We start from the raw sequence: 15614 nt of genomic DNA on the forward strand, positions 1-15614 counted from the left end.
TGTGTTGATTAAGGCAGTCTCTTTGAAGTTATGCGTGAGACTGTCTGGCCCCTGTCCCCTCACAGCCCCTTTGTTGTCTAATCTAATTAGCCTTTGAGGTCTGTCCTTTGATGTGAGGGTTGAGGTGTTATAACAGGCAGGTGTGATTTCACACCGGTGTGTTATAAGCCTCTGATGTTAATCTAGGTGTCTCTTTGAAGTTATGCGTGAGACTGTCTAGCCCCCGCCCCCTCACAGCCCAGGCCTCTCCCCCTTTCTCCACCCATTCCTGTCACACGATATGAGGCCAGGAGATAGTGGGGGGTGGAAATAGATGAAAAAAGAAATCCATGCAGACTAAATAACAAGCCAGTCATTTCCACTCATCAAGTCACCTTTCAAAAAAAGAAAAATGGCCAAGAGACGCATCGATATGGGTTTAATCAGCGAGACGCCTGTGACAACTTACCGCCATCCGTCCGGAGTGCCAATCAAGAAACGGATGCAGCATCTGTGCCGGGTTCAGACGCCTCCAGCCGAAGATCTGTGCACAAACTTATCTCGTGCCCTCATTGGTCATGTGTCTTGGAGGAGGGGCTCTGTAAGGAAGTGGCAGATTTGTTCCGGTTGTGTACTTTCAAATTCTAGCTCACTCGAGCTGGTTTCTCCAAGATGACCTACCCCACCTTTAAGAACAATTCACACACACACACACACACACACACACACACACACACACACACACACACACACACACACACACACACACACACACACACACACACACACACACACACACACACACACACACACACACACAGAGTCACATGAGTGGCGTGGCTGCAATGTAGAAATATTAGTTGTATCAGAACTGTGCAGAAACCCCATGACTCATCTTGTTTTGATGCTTGAGAAGAGAAGAGCTTTTCCCCTCCCTCTCAATTTGTAAATCCTGGTCCTTCCTCATACAGAATGGTAGATTCCAGCAATCCAGGAGAGATTATTTCCAGACTGCATGACTTAAAGCAAAGATGTTTAGCTCCTTTACTTCACATTTACTATTAGAGGTAAGGGAGCAACCCTTTTTTTTCACTTAAGGGAGCACATGCTTACCTAATGCATATTTAAGTGGTTCAACTAAAAAGGTAAAACAAAGCTGCAATTAGCAGGTTACAATGAGTGTCGTTGTGTTGGAGGTAGTTAAATGGAACATTTGTTTGACTATTTTGGTTTTGAAATATTGGGCAGTCCCCAATGGAACAGAAGTATAAACAATATTATGATAAGGATGCCTAGATATCAGCTTGATTTACACAAACATATACATTTACACACATATACACACACATATGTACACAAACATATACACAATCATAAACATACACACATTTACACACAGATACACACACATATACACTCATACAAACACACACATATACACACACACACACACACACACACACACACACACACACACACACACACACACACACACACACACACACACACACACACACACACACACACACACGTTGGAGTTGGCCTTTGATGTGAGGGTTGAGATAAGCCTGGGAAGTTAATCTATATGTTGATTAAGACACTCTTTGTGAGGTGAGAAGCAAGGGGATGGAGTTAGTTTTTAAAAAAGAAATAAGCTCAAACTAAGTGAAACAGCCATTCATTTTCACTCACTAAGACACCTTAAAACGTTTTTGTCCTCTCTAAATTTGATTCAGGGTTTGTTTTAATATGATTTGTGCTTGCTAAGGATGTTTCTTTTTAAGTTTTTGTGAAACTGTTAACTACAAGGAAGTCTCTGTTTGCAAAGAGGGTATTCATATTAATTAAAAAAAGATCTTATTTAGGTTTCAATAGTGATAACTAAGGATGTTCTCTTTAGTTGTAGGGCTTGTGAACAAAGAAAAGCTGTAAACACTTAAAATACATAGAATCAACAGTGTGAGGGTAAATTTAAATATTAATTTACAAACATACAAGGCTTTGTCTACTGAAGAACAATGCAAGGGCAGAGTTTCACTCTGTGGGGGGACAAAATAAGCATCGTTAATCACCTGGACAAAGGACTCTTTATAGCAGAGATACCATATGCAGACACATACCTGAATATCAGCAGGAGAGGACTCTAAGTAAATACATTATAAGGTTAAAATAAGATATATATGTAGTGGAATTAGTTTAAAACAGTCACCTTACACTTTTAGTTGTCCAGATGGAAGTTTTTTTTAAATGATTAGTGTTAATTAAGGGCTATTGTTATTTTGGTTTATAAGGGGATAGGAGTTCAACTTTAAAAATTGCACAGGATCATTCTAAGATGAGTGAGAGGGCTAATGAGCCAGCACCATACCTCCTCAATGCATTTTCTTGACCTGTATCTGATCTTGAAAAACTCTGGTAAGTACTTTTTGTTGTGGAATATTTTCCAAGGCCCATCACTTTGACCCAGTGTATCAGTTCAAACTGTCCTGACTGAGCACAGGCACCTGTAACCTTGGCTGCTGTGCTCTCAGTGTTTTGTCTCCCTGTTCCTGCCTGTTGGCGTCAGCTGATAGAGGTGTTATCATTCTATCTTGTTATGCAGCATGTTGATGATGCTCTCTGAACTAGCTAAATACATGGGTCTGGGGTAGAGTTCTTCAGAATTGACGTGGCAACTCTACCGTGAAGTCAGAACCTCTGACTCTTGGACTTGTGATGTGAATCCTCCGGCCGTTAACTCCAAATAAACCACCAGTGTTTGACATCAAAGCTACTGCTCCTACCGTGTCTCCTTCCTGAGTCGGTGACTCCCACTGCATAGCTACACAGAAGTTTCCTCTACACTTTTTATTTTATTTTATAATATCATGTAATTATTTAATGCTGCTTGGTGTGTGTTAAACAACCTCTGTGCTTCTGTAATGATTTAGACGTACAAATAATGTGGTGTAGATTTTTAATCAAATCTTTTCTTTTTTTTTGTGTGTGTCTCAGTTCAGGAAAGTCTGAACCAAATACGAATATTAGAGAGGATTAACTCTTTTGGTGGAACCCCATATGATTAATTCCCTGTGGAAAGTGAGTATATATGTATTTAAAACTGTATATGTTTGTATCTAGCTTATTTTTTATTTTTTTTATTTTTTTTGCTGATGTGTAAAATATCCAAAATAACGTTTTATATACGTACTGTAGAGTTATATTTGTATTTATTCATGTTAGCAAACTATGGATAAGCTTAAAATGGGAATAATTTGGGTAAAACTGTGAGCTGCATTTGGGGCCTGTTGACATGTGTTTTTGAGGACAAAGGAAGATGGGGGAAGGGGAGAGCATGTCCTGATTTGCATTCAACTTAGATCTAGCTGCAGTGTTTGTGAGGTTAAGAGAGGTCTCTTGGGTTTCTCTGGTGCTTATCAATAGTAGCAGTTAAGTGAATACTGTTCAAACAATACCTGTGTTTGTGTTTTATATTGATTTCTCTGTTTTATCCTTTCATAAATGTAAGGACTACAAATGGCTATAAACATTCTGGGCTGGTTGGAGTAAACAGGGTTTTATGGCTCTGTGGGGGAGGTGTAGGTATGCAGGCCTTGAGACCTTTGGTTGTAAAGTGAGCCTGTTTGGTTTCCTGCTGCGTTTCCTGCTGCGTTGCGTCTCCCAATGAGATGACCTGAAAAGATGACCAGCTGACCTAACACCAAACCCCTCCTTCTTACTCTGGTATATATCCGGGGGATCCCTGGCGTTCGGCCTCTTCTTCACATGCTGCGCTCGGGTGAAAGTAGCTCTGCAGTATGCGGACTAGAGCAGGAGTAAGCCGGCATTACTCCTTAAGCATTGCAATATAACTGTAATATATCATGTTGTATTGTAATGATTGTATTGCATTGTCATATTGCCATTAAAGTAGATTATTGTTAACGGTTACTTTGTAGATATGGATTCCTTCCTGTATTATAACCAGCTTCATAGGAACGCGCGGAGATTTGAAAAGCGGATCAGATATCCCTTCAAATCCCCAACAGTACACTCTTGTTAAAAGGTGATGAAGTTTGCAGTGTAAGCCAGCCATCAGTGTACCGAAACCTCCCCACTGGAGTTTACACACAGCATACCTTCTGTGACAAGTGCTGATCTAAGTTTGATCTTCAGTGATCCTCTCACACACCATCCCTCAGAGAGCCAGACAGACTCGTCCCCCTGTAACGCCCCCCTTCAACAGGTCTGATGCTAACCCCCAACACAACTAAGGAACTTGTCTTCATCTCTGGCTACGCTTCCCTGCAGTCTCTGGATTTCCTTGCTCTCACTGAGACATGGATTACTCCATCCAACACATCCACCCCAGCAGCTCTCTCCACAGCATATTCCTTCTCCCATACACCCAGACCCACTGGCAGAGGAGGTGGCACTGGTCTCCTGCTCTCTCCCAAATGGAGCTTTTCCCTCTTCAAGCTACCTAACTTCACTCCTTCCACCTTTTAATTCCATGCCGTCACAGTAACCCATCCTATACAATTAACCATTGTTGTTCTCTACTGTCCACCAGGCGCCTTGGGGGACTTCTTGGAGGAATTAGATAATCTCCTCTCACACATCCCTGAAACTGGTCCTCCCGCTGTACTTCTCGGAGTCTTTAACCACCAAGCGGGGAAGATAGACGAACTAACATCTCTGTTAACCGCCTTTGCTTTCTCACTGTCTCCATCCCCACCAACTCATAAAGCTGGCAATGTCCTTGATCTCATATTCTCAAGGAACTGCACTACTTCTAACCTCACTGTAAACCCGCTCCACACATCCGATCACTTCTTCATTTCATTCTCTCTACCCCTTTCCAAACATAATAAACTAATCTCTTCCCATCCTGCACTTGTCCGCCGTAACCTTCGTTCCCTCTCCCCCTCTACCTTTGCCTCGTCGGTGCTCTCAGCCCTCCCTTCCTCTGACTCGTTCCAACTCCTACCTCCAAACTCTGCTGCAGAAACTCTCCTCTCTACTCTCTCATCCACTCTGGACTCTCTCTGTCCTCTCACATCTCGGCAGGCTCGTCAGTCCCCTCCTGCTCCCTGGCTAAATGATGCACTGCGTGCTAATAGAACCGTCCTTCGGGCAGCAGAGCGGAAATGGTGGAAATCCAAACACCGTGACGACCTCCTAACCTATCAGGCTCTCCTCTCTTCTTTCTCTGCTTCGATCTCTCAGGCAAAAAGCACTTTCTTTCAAGATAAGATCCAATCTTCCTATTCCAATCCCAAAAAACTATTTTCCATCTTCTCCTCCCTCCTGGACCCCCCCCCCAAAGCCCCTTCCCCCTCCTCCCTTCTGTCAAGCGACTTTGTTAACCACTTTGAAAAAAAGGTTGATGATATTCGCTCTTCTTTTTCTGACTCAACTCTACTCACCGCTGGGTCACCAGACCCTCCTTCCACCAACACACTAACCTCCTTTTCCCCTCTCTCTCCAAGTGAGGTTCTTACCCTCATTACCTCTGCCCGCCCTACCACCTGTCCTCTGGACCCTATCCCCTCAAACCTCCTTCAGACTATCGCTCCTGATATTCTACCGTTTCTCACCCATTTCATCAACACTTCTCTAACTTCTGGTCACTTTCCAAACAGTCTCAAGGAGGCAAGAGTAAACCCTCTCCTAAAGAAACCCACTCTCAACCCGTCAGATGTTATAAACTACAGGCCTGTCTCTCCCCTCCCGTTCCTGTCTAAAACACTTGAACGCACTGTCTTTAGACAACTCTCCTGCTATCTCCATCAGAACAACCTTCTGGATCCGCACCAGTCTGGTTTCAAGGCAGGTCACTCCACAGAAACTGCCCTCCTTGCTGTCTCTGAGGAACTGCACACGGCTAAAGCAGCCTCCCTCTCCTCTGTCATCATCCTTTTGGACCTGTCTGCTGCATTCGACACGGTGAATCATCAGATCCTCCTTCGCACTCTCCAAGCACTTGGAGTTTCAGGCTCTGCACTTTCCCTCCTCACATCATACCTCAAAGACCGCACCTACAGGGTTACTTGGAGAGGGTCCGAGTCCGACCCTTGTCAATTAACTACAGGGGTCCCTCAGGGCTCTGTTATTGTTCCCCTCCTCTTCTCCTTGTACACAAACTAGCTCGGATCAGTCATTAGCCCGCATGGTTTTTCATACCACTGCTACGCTGACGACACCCAATTAATTCTGTCCTTTCCCCGCTCAGAGACCCAGGTCGTCGCACGCATCTCTGCTTGTCTAGCTGACATCTCTCAGTGGATGTCTGATCATCACCTCAAGCTCAACCTTGACAAGACTGAACTGCTCTTCCTTCCGGGAAAAGATTGTCCCACTCTTGACCTAACAATCAACATTGGCACCTCTGTTGTTTCCCCGACTCAGACTGCAAAGAATCTGGGTGTGACCCTAGATAACAAACTGTCCTTCACTGCAAACATAGCTGCTACAACCCGCTGCTGCAGATACACGCTTTACAACATCAGGAGGATGACCCCAGCTGACCCAGAAAGCGACGCAGGTTCTGGTCCAGGCTCTCGTCATCTCACGCCTAGACTACTGTAACTCCCTCCTGGCTGGTCTACCTGCATGTGCCATCCGACCTCTGCAGCTCATCCAGAATGCAGCTGCTCGCCTGGTCTTCAACCTTCCTAAATTCTCCCACACCACGCCGCTCCTCCGCTACCCTCACTGGCTTCCGATAACTGCTAGAATCCACTTCAAGACAATGGTACTTGCGTACCATGCTGCGAATGGATCTGGCCCTTCCTACATCCAGGACATGGTTAAACCGTACACCCCAGCACGTGCACTCCGCTCTGCATCAACCAAACGGCTCGTTTATATCTTAAATATAGATAAACCTCTCATTATATTGAAGCAAAGCTCTGCCATTGCTTTTGGTATTTGTTCAACACATTCGCAGCAGTCGGTTAGCGGTAGATGATCTTTAAGATTATTATGATCCGGTAATGGCTCTTCAACACCATCAGCATCCTCTAGTTGAAATTTCTTCACTTTGTTCCTTTTTCTTTTCACCTTCCTTCGTTTTGTCTTTTTGGTTTTCCGTCCTATGGTCCCTTTTCTTTTCATTCGCATTCTGCGTTTGCTTTTCATTTTTCTTCTCCTTTTCATTTTTCTTCATTTTTCTTTACTTTTTCTTTTCTTTTCTGCTAATTGTCATTTGCGATCTTGGCGAGTGGTATGAGATATACTGTTTCTATAAAGGTTATCTATAATACCATCTTTTAAAGAAAGATATTCTTCATATGTCATGTTATCATGGTCCTCTTTTGTCCTAAAGACCTTACATGGATATGATATAGAGGAGAGCTCTTCTTCGGGAACATCCTCTCCCCTACTTTGTAACATCCAGTCATTAAGCCCATATCCGTTATCCTGGTGATAATAAGGGGAGGCTACATCAGACTTGGTTTTTCTCATATCCATGGCTACTTTTCAACGGTCGTCTTAGTGGGTGTCCTTAGTTTTATATGATTTGCTGAGTGGGATGGGACTTATTGCGTTGAGTGGGAGGAGTCATCTGTAGAAAGTACTCTGTTTTATTAGATTTTGTAAAAGCATCTGACTCTTAATGGCAGTTTGTGATTTTGATTCAGGGTTTGTTTTAAATGATTTGTGCTTTGTGTGTACAGACACACAGAAAAACACTGAAAAACACAAAAAAGAAGGACTGTAATACACATGTATCAGACACGCTCCCCCTTGCTATAATGAAGACAACAGTTTTTAAATGTAAAAAACCACTTTTTTATTTTTTCACACACAAAAATCAAATAGTTATACTAATTGCAACATCCGCAGGACCGTCTCCAGCTTAGAATTCCCCATATTACTGGAGATATCGTGATGGAGTTTTTTCACTTCAGTCAGAATATTCATGTGTATGCTGCTTTCTACACAAAGATGCATTACATCTACAAACAGAGCATACACTGAGAGCACATGATACACTTTTGATGTTTGTTTCATTTCTGAGATAATGTTACAGAATGTTTCGGAAAATGAAGATTCCAGGACCACTTTAAATGTTTTGTTTACAATCGTTTCCTAACGACCCGGAATAGTACTGCCAGAACGAACGATATCCAAAATGTCTTCCAGTTTACAAACTTCAGCCATTCTGTTTACACAGGGGTCACTACTCGTTCTGTTTTCAATCGTCCTCATCACCACACTTATTAAAAGGGTATTCCCTACATTCTGATCAATATATACAGAGCGTTTTGCATAGTAGTTTCCCATTTTTATTTTACTTTAAAGAAAAAAGTCAATGTATCGAACAAGTCCCTGGCTTCAGTCAACTGCTGGTTATTAGTCTTCTTCTCCCTCCAACTCGGCATGGATCTTTTCAAGTCTCTCCTTGAGGCGTCTGCAGTTTTTGAGATTGTGAAGAAAAGCCTCCGAAGCGCCTTGGATCCTCCAATCATCCGTGAAAATGTCTTTATCAATAAGAGTCTGGTCAATCTCAGTAATGAAGTCGGTGAGCCAGAGTCTTTTCATTAACGCGTTGTAATTGTTTCTGAAGTAAAAATCGGACATGTCATTCAGGAAATCGTGTTGCCTCTGGCCGGGGTGACTGACTCGGCACCCGTTGCATATTTCTTCTCTGTACCGATGTATCACCCTCTCCACAATATCAACCAACACCGATTTCACTGTGTCCATAAACAGAGACGTTTTGGCCCAAGGAGCAAAATCAGCAGCAGTAGTATTGCAAGATTCGGGTGTCCAAAATGGTAGTGATGATGGTGGCAGTCCGGGAGTCTGTTCCTGGCTGCAACTCGCGGGGGGAGTCTTGGTTTTTCTCAGCTCCATGTCTAGTTTACAACGGTCGTCTTAGTGGGGTCCTTCGTTTTAGATGATTTTCTGAGTGGAGGGTGGGGTTTATTGCGTTGAATGGGGGGGGGGGGTCATTTATAGAATTGAGAGTTTAAAAAAAAAAAAGTTCTTTAAGCGTTGTAGCTTTTTCATCATTCATCTCCAACCAAGCAGCAATAGGTCAACATTTAAGAATAAGTAATAGTTTGTCAAGATTTTACGGAAAAAGTCAAAAAAGTATAGTTTGTCAGAAATATGGAAAAGTCATTGTGTACAAATAGTATGTTGAAAATCAAAAGAAAGAAAACTCAATTCATTACAAATTAATGAATATTTTACCCTGTTCTAAAGTTGTTGCACCCCTTAAAGAAAAACCCCTTCCTTACCAAGTACTTCATATTATACCCTTTTGATAAGTGTTGCGTACATCAAGGTGTATCTTAAAGTATCTTGGTAGCAGAAAATAACTAACATATGTAAGGTTATCAGAAAAGAAAAAACCTTGTTTAACTGAACAAGTGTTGCATTCGCCAAAGTGTGTCTAAAAGTATCTTAGTAACACAATGTATAGCCTTTGTTGTCTAATTATTTGATCTCGCATGCTGTCTGCGTTTTCTTTGCTTTTTACTGCAAATATCTTATGTCACCATATGTGACGTATGAGGCCCCGGTTGTAGAGCGTCCCGAATGGCTGTATTGAACCGAATGAACGCCAAGTTGTTGATTCTCCTGGAGACTCGGATGGAGTAGATGGAGGTTGATACATATCAATGTCAGCCATATCAATGTCAGTCATAGCGCAAGCATTGATGTTAACAAAAACTTGACTGTTCCACTGAAATAACAAATAAATAATTTCAAAAAGTGCGTTTAAAAAAGAAAAAATGTATTCAGATAAAGTATTTTGTTAGACTATTAAGTCCAAGATGGTTACATTTACCCCTTAAACCATTTGTATTATATTTTTGTTTTCCTAATAAAGACAGAGTCACCTGAATTAATTTAGTCTCCAGACCTTTTATTTTTTATATTTTGTAACAATCTTTAAACATTTGAAGAGAACAAACACTGTGGTTAAAATGAGTGTATTTATGACGTCTCTCACAAAGTTGTTTTTTTTCACAAAATTCATTTTTAAAACACATCATCTTGATACAGAGATAACACATTTTCGTAAGACAACCCCCGACGCTCTTTTTACATTGGTAACACACTGCTTTTCTTTGAGGGGGTCCATAGTTTTGAATGATCTGGTGAGGAGGGTGTGACTTGTTATGTTGATTGGGAGGCGGAGGCCTCTGCAAAAGTGAGAGTCTTTTTCACCAGTATAATGTCGATCGATGTCTGACTCTGTTTAAAAAGTTCTTTAAGCTTTGTAGCTTTTCCATCAATCATTTTCAGCCAAGCAGTCAGAGGCACCCGCAAGGATGTCTGAAAAACCCCGCATGTAGAGTTGAAATACTCCAAAACAAAATCATCGTCGCTTTAACACTACGGGGTCCATACGTTTCTCCATTCTTCAGATTGTAGAAATGCAGTTCATTCGCCATATAGTTGAATACATAACCCCAAACATCGCCATTTTTCAGAGTCCATTCTTCATGAAGTTCTTCGGCTGGAGGCGTCTGAACCCGGCCCAGATACTGCATTCGTTTCTTGATTGGCGCTCCGGACGGGTGGCGGTAAGTTGTCACAGGCGTCTCACTGATTAAACCCATATTTAGGGTTCTCTTGGCCATTTTTCTTTTTTGAAAAGTGACTTGATGAGTGGAAATGACTGGCTTGTATTTAGTTTGAGCGTATTTATTTGTTCATCTATTTCCATCCCCTTACTTTTAAATGATCTGGTGAGGAGGGCGGGACTTGTTATGTTGAGGGGGAGGCGGAGCCCTCTGTAAAAAGTGAGAGTATTTTGCAGTCAAACCGGGGAAAATCTGCCACTTCCTCACAGAGCCCCTCCTCCAACACACATGAACGCACGCATGACCAAAAGAGGCGCGAGACTGTAGGCCTCTGACCCCCGCACTGCTGCTGCTGCATTCGTTTCTTGACTGACGCTCCGGACGGATGGCTGTAAGTTGTCACAGGCTGATTAACCCCCATTCGAGGCGTCTCTTGCCATTTTTCTTTTTTGAAAAGGTGACTGGGTAAATGGAATTGCTGTCTTGTTATTTTGTTTGAGCGTATTTCTACCTAATTCCACCCCCCACTATTTGTTGCGTCATAGCCCGGAAGGAGTAGAAAAGGGGGAGAGGCTGGGAGGGCGGCTGGGTAGACAGTCTCACATAACTTCAAAGAGACACCTAGATTAACATCAGAGGTTTATAGCACACCAGTGTGAAGTCACACCGGCCTGTTATAACACTTCACATCAAAGGGCAAACACCAAAGGCTAATTAGATTAGACATCATAATTAGATTAGACTTCATAATTAGATTAGACAACAAAAGGGCTCTGAGGGGGGCCATACAATAGAACTTCAAAGAGACTTAATCAACACATCAAATAATTAGACAACAAAGGCGCACATCATGCCTTTGCTCGGATCTCGAACAAAGGCGCTACACAGGGGGGCATTTCACCCCTAGGGGGTGATGACCCCTCACCCCCACATCAAAGGATGTCGATCAATGGGAGGCGGGACTTAGCTCATTTGCATAATTGGGGGCGTGTCACCTGCCACTTTTGTATGCATACTAATGAGACGAAAGCGGCATGTGTACTACTACTTTCCTTGACCTTTTTGTCTTTTTTATTCTGCATTTGTGTCCTATCTTTTCCTCAATCCTGACAGAATGAACTGACCAAATTTGGACTCAGCAGATTCAAATTTGTTTGGCTCTACAGGTGGAACGTCTTGGGTACTCTCTGGAGTACATTTGTTATACCTGGTATGACGCCTCATCTAGACGGGGTATAGAGGCTGCTTTGAAGGAGGCACACCAGGAGTTTGCTCGCAAGCCCTGACTCAGGAGCTTGTTGCCTGAGTGGCTACAACTTTTTACAAGTAGTCCTGAAAACGTGTCTCAAGCCTCTAACCCTTTTCTGGGGTATGGCTTGACCTTGGGAGGTCTGCGGTTCCTCCGGAAGGTTTCTGGAAGATGCAAGGCCAGGATTCCAGCCCGTGCTCCAGCGGTTCCGGCTCCAGTACCGGCCCCAGCAGCCATGGTTCCGGCTCCAGTACCGGGCCCAGCAGCCATGGTCCCGGCTCCAGTTCCGGTCCACGCAGCCATGGTCCCGGCTCCAGTTCCGGTCCACGCAGCTATGGTCCCGGCTCCAGTTTCAGCTCCAGTACTGACTCTCCGCCCGACGCCAGCTCCAATTTTTCCATATGTGTCATTTACACTGGGGACATGTCCCCTTCACCTTTTGAGAAGGCTGATTTGGTCCAAAAGTATAATTTGTAAAATGTTTGTTAACTTGTTAAGCCCCAAGCCTGTTTTCAGGTCTCAGGCTCGAAAATGACATTCCCAGAACAAATTACTATATCTCCACTTCTAAAAGGGGTAAATGAATAATCTTTTTTCTCAAAGCAATGATAAACCTGTGAGTTGGATGTAGAAAAAAGTCAGAATCAATATAGATGTTCTTATTTTACAGTAAATTCAGATTGAACATAGTAATACAATGTAAATTATAGTTTCTGTCCAAAGAAAACCAATTACTTGAATGATGGGATAGTAGATGAAAAAATGTAGGAATCCAAATTATAACATAGAATAATTATCCTGTATCAAGATTGATGCAAAATAAGTGAAAATTGACCTTTCTAGAGAGGTTTAGAAACAAAAAAAACACTTCCGGGATCATTTGGGTGTTTTTGGCGTTTCTCTGGAACTCATTGGTCGATTTTGGTGATTGACACCTCTTTTTACCGTTAGAGCCAAAAGAATCGAGGGGGGATCCTAAATCCACCTACACGTTACCATTGAGGAGTGAGAGTGATGCGCACGCAGCGTGCCCAAACCGAAAGCTATGTTACGCTCTGAAAACTGCAAACTGCAAACTAGGTTTATTGCCATAAATATGATGATGGATTATCAGTAATCCTTTCAAAGTGACACAGAGACATTGGATTAACCTTCAGCAGCGTTTTATGCATTTTAATTGCATTGAACACAACTTTTGATCAGAAAACAGCAAAGGTAAGACGTATTTGCCGTTTTGGCCCTGTAAAGCTAAGTTGTGTGTAGTGGTTTCCCCTTCGCTGCCTTGAGTTTTAGTCGCTCAGTGATGATACTTATACCATTGGAATCTGTGGAATATCAGCTTTGATATGATATCTTGTTTGTGCAGATCCGATGAAGTATAACATATGTCTACCGTGAGTTATGTGCTAAGTGCGTTAGCACTCTTTCGCTTAGTGCTATTTCAGAGGCTCGGCGTTAGACTTGTGTTTTTTTTCGGTAAAAATGGTTCATATTGTCAGTTAGTTGAGTCTATTCCCGTTAAGTGGGTTGGACACATTAATAGGTTGTTAAATGTTAAGAAGCCCTGAGACACAGTTTCGTGAAAAGAAAACGCGGGGGCTATGGGGCTTAACAGGTTGCTTGCACCCCAAAATAATTATTACGCATGTACTCATTAGTTTTATAGCCCCATTTTGGTATTTATTACATTACATTACATGTTACTTGTTAGACGCTTTTATCCAAAGCGACTTACATACTCAATACTTTGGGCAATCCCCACAGGAGCAATTTGGGGTGAAGTGTCTTGCCCAGGGACACAACGACATACTGATTGCAGCGAAGTTTGAACCTGTGACCATCTGATCCCCATACCAAGGCTCTATCCACTGCGCCACACGCCTTCTTTATCTACTCTAACCTGACTTTGATCCCCAAATTACACTGCCTAAAAGTGTATATGTTGAAGACCATTTAAAATCTTCTGACCTCTGATGACCCCATCACTTTTCAACACAAGTACATGTCAACTGCAGCGTATGTCTTCACAAAATATTCTTTACTCGGTTTAAAAATGACATAACTGTTTGTTTGTCAGTCTTTCTAAAACACAAAATATTGTATGATAGGCTGTTTCTCATACATTGATGAAACCCTCTCTGATTGGATGGCCCAGGACGTCATACTGGAAGGCGTTAACTATGCAGTTTTTTTTGTATGGCTAAGACATCCATCAAGCCCTAACACAGATCTGTGTGTCTCAGTTGAGGCTCTGCATCACATCTTTGGTTCCATCATGACGTTTGGCCTTTCTCAGGAGCAGTTCTGTTTTCCGGGCTCTAATGCCTCGTGTGTTACGGATCAGTTCAATGCGGGGACCAAAGTCACCCTTTACCTGTTGTTTGTTTTATGTATGCTGGTTACCATTTTAGGGAACTTTATTGTCATGGTATCAATAGCTCATTTCAAGCAGCTGCATAATCCCACCAATGTGCTTGTTTTATCTCTTGCTCTTTCGGACCTTCTTGTGGGTGTCGCTGTGATGCCCTTCAGCACCATTCGGACCATTCATGGCTGCTGGTTTTACGGGGATGACTTCTGTATGCTTCATTCAAGTTTTGATATGTTTCTTACATCTGTCTCTATATTCCACCTAATTTGTATTGCGGTGGACAGGCAACAAGCAATATGTAATCCACTGCATTACTCTAGGAATATCACCATGTCAGTGGCGTGGATTATGGTATGTGCAAGCTGGGCGTTGGCTGCCCTCTACTCTTATGGACTACTTTACTCAAAGGCTAACGTAGTAGGGTTAGAGGAGTATATGGAATCGATAAAGTGCCTCGGCAGTTGTAACCTTCTCTTTAACTCCCTTTGGGGAATCCTGGACAGTATAATTGCCTTTTTCTTTCCCTGCACTGTTATGGTTTGTCTGTACACTAAAATATTTATCGTGGCAAAAGAGCATGTCAGAAAGATTGGAGATATGGGCAATTGTTCAAACGACAGAGGGTTGGTTAAACAGTCTGAGCATAAGGCTGCAAAGACTCTGGGTATTGTGCTTGGTGCCTTTATCTTTTGTTGGATGCCGTTTTTTACTAACACAATAATCGATGCCTACACTGGCTTTAACACACCTGCTGCTCTCTTCGAGGCTTTTGTTTGGTTGGGTTACTTCAACTCAACCTTAAATCCAATAATCTATGCCTTCTTTTACACTTGGTTTAAGAAATGCTTTTATCTTATTGTCAATCTGAAAATACTTAACCCCCATTCTTCAAACATAAATGTGCTTACACATTAGTAGTGGTGAGTATTTTTATGGAAATTATTGCATTAAGAGCAAATTTAAATGCATTTGTTACAGATAAAACAAAAGCAAGATGAAAGATGCATGGATGCTTATCCTTTTTCTCCTGCCGCTGATCTCTCTTGCTCAAACAATGAAAGTGTGAAATGTACTACAGCACTATGCCTTATTTTCCTGTGACAGGTTTTTGGTGAGAATTCCACTTTATTGTGATTATGATTGTACAAATTACAATTAAGCCAAATATTTCAAACTGTTAATGCCACCATCTAAAAAAACTATTCCTGCATTTAAGAAAGACCAACAGATTATGATCGGAAACGAAGGTACATTTACCACATAAGGAACTTTATTGTTTTTATGGAAATTTGAATAACTAAAGGTGTTATGAATAGATGTGAACAATTGTTTATGTTTTGTCATTGAAACTAGAGTAGGTTAACAAGTCGGTAGGTTAATAATATATGAATTTAAGGATTGAATAAAAAAGATAAAATATTTAACAGTCATTATTGATTATTGATTTTGAAGTGTTCCTCCACATTGATCTTGTCATCCTTACGTG

The 15614-nt window shown here is 42.1% G+C and overlaps 1 protein-coding gene across 1 annotated transcript; it reads left to right on the plus strand.

The window, feature by feature from the left end:
• The first annotated feature begins 14032 nt into the window (after nucleotides 1–14032).
• On the plus strand, nucleotides 14033–15043 carry LOC117539886 (trace amine-associated receptor 13c-like). The gene has a single exon (XM_034206242.1). It carries the CDS (start codon nucleotides 14033–14035, stop codon nucleotides 15041–15043), a length of 1011 nt encoding a protein of 336 aa, XP_034062133.1.
• The last annotated feature ends 571 nt before the right edge of the window (nucleotides 15044–15614 follow it).

The sequence above is a fragment of the Gymnodraco acuticeps genome, unplaced genomic scaffold (assembly GCF_902827175.1).
Source record: "Gymnodraco acuticeps unplaced genomic scaffold, fGymAcu1.1, whole genome shotgun sequence".
NCBI classification, from domain to species: Eukaryota; Metazoa; Chordata; class Actinopteri; order Perciformes; family Bathydraconidae; genus Gymnodraco; species Gymnodraco acuticeps.

What these genes read in the sequence shown, in the direction of transcription:
- LOC117539886 (XM_034206242.1), top strand. Translation starts at nt 14,033, where the DNA reads ATGACGTTTGGCCTTTCTCAGGAGCAGTTCTGTTTTCCGGGCTCTAAT.